General features: G+C 45.3%; 1 protein-coding gene across 1 annotated transcript in view; it reads right to left on the minus strand.

Moving 5' to 3' along the window:
- Positions 1-5,664, minus strand: part of PTPN12 (protein tyrosine phosphatase non-receptor type 12) — a 103,672-nt gene extending 98,008 nt beyond the window's left edge. The window contains exon 1 of the mRNA XM_053256440.1: positions 5,178-5,664. Within this exon, the coding sequence (XP_053112415.1) occupies positions 5,178-5,276 (99 nt within the window). The 5' untranslated portion in view covers positions 5,277-5,664. The remainder of the gene's footprint in view (positions 1-5,177) is intronic.
- Between the last annotated feature and the right edge of the window lie 1,074 nt (positions 5,665-6,738).

Consider the following 6,738-nt stretch of genomic DNA (forward strand, 5'->3'; position numbering starts at 1 on the left):
AAAACAACTCTGCTCTTTCTCTCTGCCTGCCACCTATACACAGTACTCCAATAAGTGGTGCCACTCCTCTCCATTACTTCAAATTCCTGCTTCAAATTTATGTTTCCCCATTTTCTTCTAAGTGGTTATTTTATCAAATTATACATCAGCTTAATGATTCTGTGGTATACCCACCCTCCCATTCCCAGTTACTATCCAACCCACAACCAAATACAAATACAAAGCAAAGAGAAAAACAGTTACATATTGCACTTAAGTACTAGGTGCTGCTGGAGGAGACAGGTAGAAGGAACCTGCCTTATCTTGTGTGGCCTTCTCCTCTTAATCCATATCCCCAATGTTAACCAAGCGTTAACTTGGTTATATAACAGCATTTGTCCATGTTACTCTCTCCTTAACCTTGTGTGTGACCCTTGGTTTTCCCACTGCATTTTAGATTGTGATATCCTAGGAAGCAGGGAGCTGTCTGTTATCTATGAAATTTCATACCATCATGAATTACACTGATCACACTAGGGGTGTGGAAGGACCGCAGCTCGAGCTACAGTCTGAATTCAGACCGGTCCACAGTCTGGTGAACCAGTTTGACCAAACATAGAACTGGTGCATGGGGTGGGTGGGGGTGAGCAGCAGCTTTAAAAGTAAAACCGCAGATCCTTACCAGCATGATCACTGCTCCAGGCAGCTTCCTGCTGCTGTGGCGCTCCACCCAGCAGCCCACACACAGCAGTGATGCGGCTCTAGAGTGGCCAGGTGAGCAACAGAGCTGCACCATCATCACGTGCAAGCTGCTAAGAGCAGCGCTGCAGCAGCAGGAAGCTGCCTGGAGTGGCGATCGCACCGGCAAGGACTTGCGGCTTTCCTTTTAAAGATGCCACTCACGGCCCACCCCCACAGCGGTGCCTCAAATCACCAGACTGGTTTGAGGTCCGGCTGAACTGATTCACCAGACCACAGACCAGGACAAGATACCTATAGGTTTGTGAATCCTGAGTACAGACTTATGAAGTACCCCAAGGAGGCAGAGGGAGCAGCACGTAGAAAACTGAGAGCTTTAAATAGCTTTGCTTCAATCTTGTTATTAAAACCTACATTCTCTGCATGCATGATCACATACACATGTGAAAATGCCCACTAAAATAGGAATGAGAAAAAGACAGCAGACAATAGATCAACTTGCACCAAGCAGTATATAGGAAATTAAAAGAATAAGAAGAAATATATCTAAGTCAATTTGATGTGAAGCTAAAGGGGGAACCAGAGCCAACCCAAGCAGAAGCAAATTAGGAAACAGCTAGGGTACCAGGTTTCCCAAGGCACTCAGCTCAGCTGTGTAAGTGTCTTGGAAAAAATCACTGTCAACATTTTTGGAGGTGGTGCAAGGGCAGCATAACAGCTCATTGGCTGGACTGATATCCCCTGCATTCCAGACAACAAGATCAGAAAGCTTCTGATATCCATCAGTTGCCCAGGCATAGTCATAGATGCAAAGCTAAGAGAAGTCGAGAAACTTTAAAAATGAAGATGATAAAATAGTAAACCAGCCAACCCTTGATCACTCCATGTGCTATTGTTATGTTCTTGATCTAAAACAAAAAGAGCATAAAAATTCACTTAGGACAATAAAAAATCTGGAGCCAATCCAGACTTGAGGATACCCACAGAAAAAGACAAGCTGCAGAGAGGTGGTTGAGAACCAACCACAGCAGTATAACAAGGACATGTGTGCAATTATATAAACAAAAGCATGAACAATCGTTTGAGCAGGGAGTACAAAGAGGGATGGGCTGATTTTGGAGATATTGAGAGGAAAACAGAAGCAGCATGACACAGTGGGGAAAGAAAATGCTACCAAGTCAGAGATATCATCAGTATGGCATGTCTCAGATTAGAGCAGAGACAGCATCTCCAGCTGTGCCAAGACTGCAGTAATGGGAAGATTTGGCTGGAAATCTGTGGCTTAGGAGTGCCACGTTTACCATGGTCAACTTCAAATGAAGTGTGACATCCTTGGAAAGATATTGGCAAGATATTGGCTACATAGATTGAGATGCTGGAAAGTCACCTTGATATCTGGCAGATGCTCTGGCAATTATGAGAATCTCTATGTGAGTATGGAGAGGAGAGCTGGTCTTGTGGTAGTAATAGCAATAGCACTTACATTTATATACCGCTCTATAGCTGGAAGCTCTCTAAGCAGTTTACAATGATTTAGCATATTGCCCCCCAACATTCTGGGTACTCATTTTACCGACCTCGGAAGGATGGAAGGCTGAGTCAACCTTGAGCCCCTTGGTCAGGATCGAACTTGCAACCTTCTGGTTACAGGGCGGCAGTTTTACCACTGCGCCACCAGGGGCTCTTTTTTTCATGACTTGTCCCCATAGCTAAGCAGGGTCTGCCCTGGTTGCATCTGAATGGGAGACTTGATGTGTGAGCACTGCAAGATATTCCCCTCAGGGGATGAAGCTGCTCTGGGAAGAGCAGAAGGTTTCAAGTTCCCTCCCTGGCATCTCCAAGATAGGGCTGAGAGAGATTCCTGCCTGCAACCTTGGAAAAGCTGCTGACAGTTTGTGAAGACAATACTGAGCTGATACTGATAGACCAATGGTCTGACTCAGTATATGACAGTTTCCTATGTTTCCTAAAGAAGAAATAGGGGACCAAGAAATTATACCTAAGAGACTCTGACAGGGAGTAACCAAGGTGATGGAAAAGCCTAAAGGGAGAACAGAAGAGGTCAGAAGAGCACATCTCACAAGCCCTTGGGAAAAGTTATTCAGTTACAGTTTCAACAGTGTGAGAGGCAGCAGGCACATCAAGGACAATCAGAACTAAAGACTATTCCATTTGGTCAAAGAACCCTATACAGCGTAAAGACAATCCAACCATTTCCTTAATCTCATTTTCACACCTAAAAATCCAAAAGCTTTGATATATTAGATGGTGTAGTATAAAGGTGTCATTTTACATGGAGTGGCAATTCACTTAGATGAACAGTCTTGATTTCAACATATACAGTATTCACTGACCATTTTAAGCAAGAGTGTTATATTGCAGTAGCTTTAGCAAAACAAATATCAATACCAATAAAACAAATATCAGGTACAAGCAAGGCATTGGCAAATTGGAACACAGGAAGCTGCCATATACTGAGTCAGACCATAGGTCCATCTCGTTCAGTATTGTCTACATAGACTGGCAGTGGCTTCTCCAAGGCTGCAGGCAGGAATCTCTCTCAGGAGATGGACCTATGGAGATGCCAAGGAAAGAACTTGGAACTTGCTCTTCCCAGAGCAGTTCCATCCCTTAAGGGGAATATCTTACAGTGCTCGCACTTCTAGTCACCCTTTCATATGCAACCAGGGCAGACCCTGCTTAGCTAAGGGGACAAGTTATGCTTGCTACCACAACACCAACTCTCTTCTCTCTTGCTACCTACTATTTTTAGAACTTTCATTCCTTATTGCAGTATGACAGAAGTAGTACTAACAACAGGCTAAGAACCCTTTCCCAAGATCATGAGAATTATAGTGAGCGCAGCAAGATAGAACACAGATAAATTCCTCTGTATTCTAGCAAGTTTTTGTAGAACAGTAGAGTAGCATTATGAATCAGTTGCCATTTCCAATATCTATTTCTTCTATAAGGCCAAAGAACAATAGTTAAAAACAAGAACTGCAGTTTTCATGTTTAACAACACCACAGACACTAATAGCTGAACCTGATTTCACATTCTCAGCTTTAAAAAAAAATCCTCCCAAGCTTTAGGGAGCCTTGAAGAATGTACATCAGGGTAGCCAAGGGAAGCTAAACAAGAAAGATTCCATCTCTTTTAGCATCCCTTTCCATTTATTTCATGAACAATACAATCCTTTCAGCCAAGAGACCCATTCCTCTTTCCCATACCTCCCCATCCAGGATGAGGAAACCACTTCCTAAAGTCCACTTCCTCTTCCATGCCTCAGACCTGAAACAACTTTCAACATCCCCTTGTTCTTTTGCAATATCCTATAGCCTCCTCCCTGTATTTCAGACAATCCTCGATTAGACACTTGCATCAGAATTTCTGTGTGCCAAGCTCTTAAACAGAAGGAAGGCTTGCCCTGTAGGGCAATATGGACTCAAGGAGCACATTATTTTCCAGCTGGTTAACCCCAATGCCCTTCTCTGCTATCTAAAGCCTTTCTTCTATAGCAAGCACTTTATAGCAATGTACATTACTATCAAAACTGTTGTTATTCATCAGCGAGGCCTGAAGTATGGAATGCAAAAACGCTCTCCTTCAAAAACATGGAGCTGTAATGAAACATTTGGATAAATATGGTTAAAGCCGATAGCCTGTACACATAAAGAGAAAAGTCTACAAGGGATGTCTAAGCAAGCAATGTGGTTGGATTAAAAAAAATGAAGAAACGAGCTAACAATTATCAAGGAAGAAAGAAAGATAAGAAGTGGTGTTGGGGCTCGTGTTGACCACCACCCCACCTAAAAAAACCTAGAAGAGATTTGCAGCAGGTGACTGGGATAGAAACTATGATGGGTAACAAAGATAGCAACTGAAAAAAATGCAGTATCTTAGTAGCCATAACATATCAATTCAAACACAAAAATAATAAACCGACAACATATCTTTTCTACATACCTAGGCTAAATTTTTACCCAAATAGTGGGGGGAAGACAGAAAGCAGAGGAGAAAGGAGAGAGAAAAGAACAGACACACCATGCTTAGTTGCTGATGCCCTGAATTCTTACGGAACCAGAGCATTTAGGCTTTTTAATTTTTATTTCTGGAGAGGAGAAATAAAATCTCACACACAATGACAATATCATCTTTCATGCAAAGGACACCACTCAATAAAACATGTACACACCCACAGAAAAGCCGAGGGAGACATTCAGATTAGAAGCATTTGTGAAAGGAAAGGGAAAAGGATGCAGCCCTTCCTTTCACTACCCCCCCGCTCCACTTCCTTCACACGCAGCCGGGGGGGGGGGGGGAGAGGCGGGCACCTTCGTTCCAGCAGGATGGAGATACTGAGCGGGTTCAATAGCGGCGCCCGTCAAGGACCCCGCTCGCCAATTTCCGCTCAGAGCTTTCCCCCAAATAAGGGCAGAATCCATTCTCCCCCACCCCGGGCACAGACGGACACACAGAGCCCCAAACCAAGGCATACCATGAAGTCGGTGGCGAAGTTGTCCTCCCCATTGTGGTCAGTGTCCTTCATGGCCTGGACTCGCTGGATGAATTTCCTCAAGATCTCCTCTTGCTCCATCCTCCTCTGCCGCTGCCTCCCTTCCCTTCCACTCCCTCCTCCCCTCTGTGGAGCGGGAGAGACCCAGCCTGAGGAGCCTCCCCGCAAACCGGCTTTCTTGCCGCCGCCGCCGCCCTGGCCCTCTTCCTTCAGCTCCCCCCGCACACAGCTCCCCCACAGCACACAACAACTTCCCCGCTACCGCTCAGCGCTGCTCGGCCGCCCGCTCCATTCTCCTCCCCTTCGAGCCGCCTGCCTGCCCGCCCGTCCGCCTGCCCCTCCCTCTCCAACGCAGCAGCCGCCGCCAGCACCGAACGGGGGAAGCCGACGAGCCGCCCCGCCCCGTTCTCCAGCGCAGGAGCAGTACATCCGCTGCCTTCAACGTGTTGATCTGCCCCGCCCGAACATGCTTCCCCGCCATTGGCGTCTCCTATAACCACGATACGATTGGTGTAGTTTCTCGTCACTCAGTCCGCCGGTCCCTCCTTCCCTCTCTTCTCTTCTCTTCCTACCTCCGGAGAAACTTCCTTTTCCCACCCCTAAATTATTCCCTAGTAGTGGATAAGATCTTCCCCATGCTTGATAAATAGAACTCTGGGACTTACCAGTGCGGTTGGGTAGGGGAAGGGAAGAAATACATTTAAAAAACAAACAAACCCGGCTGCCTGTTTTGGAGAAGAAGAAAGCAAAAGGCGACCCTGACTTCATATGCTAGATCACATCACAATGTTTTGATTTTGTGCATGGGGAGGTTATAGGTATTCTCGCAGAAGCCACTTGCCAAATTCTTAAGATCTGTATCAGAGAGAGAGGTGAACCTAGGTAATTCTGGAGCCTAGACCTAAAGGTCTTTGGAAGCCCCTCTCCCCTGCAAGTGAAGTTAAGCATTATCCCCCTACACACATACATACTGCAGTATTTTTAACACGTGGGTTCTTGGGGGCACAAACAGCAACTGAGCTCACAAGAATGTAATAATATAAAGCAGGTTTATTTATGCAAATATGCATTAGCAGAAACATTGCAACAGGCAACTCAACATATTCCTATCCCACATATTTCTTTCCTTACTCCCCCTCACCATCTTGTCTCTAAAGTATCCGGAACAGGTCATAATCACACGGCCGGCACAGTGCGGGCCAGCAGCAACCACATCACCCAGGACAGACTAAAGAGGATTTGGTGGGGGCCAAGGGTTGTGGAGGCTCTGGACTTTGGCCCAGAAGTCCAGGGGTAAGAGTGCCTCTGATTTACAGCTGATTCCTAACCATATTTGCTCATAAATAAGTCCTATTGGTTTTAATGCCCCTTTTAGCAGCTGATCAAACCATGTCCTTCTTGGAATCTTTATCCCTTCCTTTCAAGTGTATAAGCACTTGCTTATGCCTTAGTCACTCTTTAAAGAACGATTCGTATCTATACCACAATGTAGCTAATGCTTTTAATTTAAGCACAATCATGCTTTTGGAATGGTGATAAAGTA

The sequence above is a fragment of the Hemicordylus capensis genome, chromosome 5, assembly GCF_027244095.1.
Source record: "Hemicordylus capensis ecotype Gifberg chromosome 5, rHemCap1.1.pri, whole genome shotgun sequence".
Taxonomy (NCBI): domain Eukaryota; kingdom Metazoa; phylum Chordata; class Lepidosauria; order Squamata; family Cordylidae; genus Hemicordylus; species Hemicordylus capensis.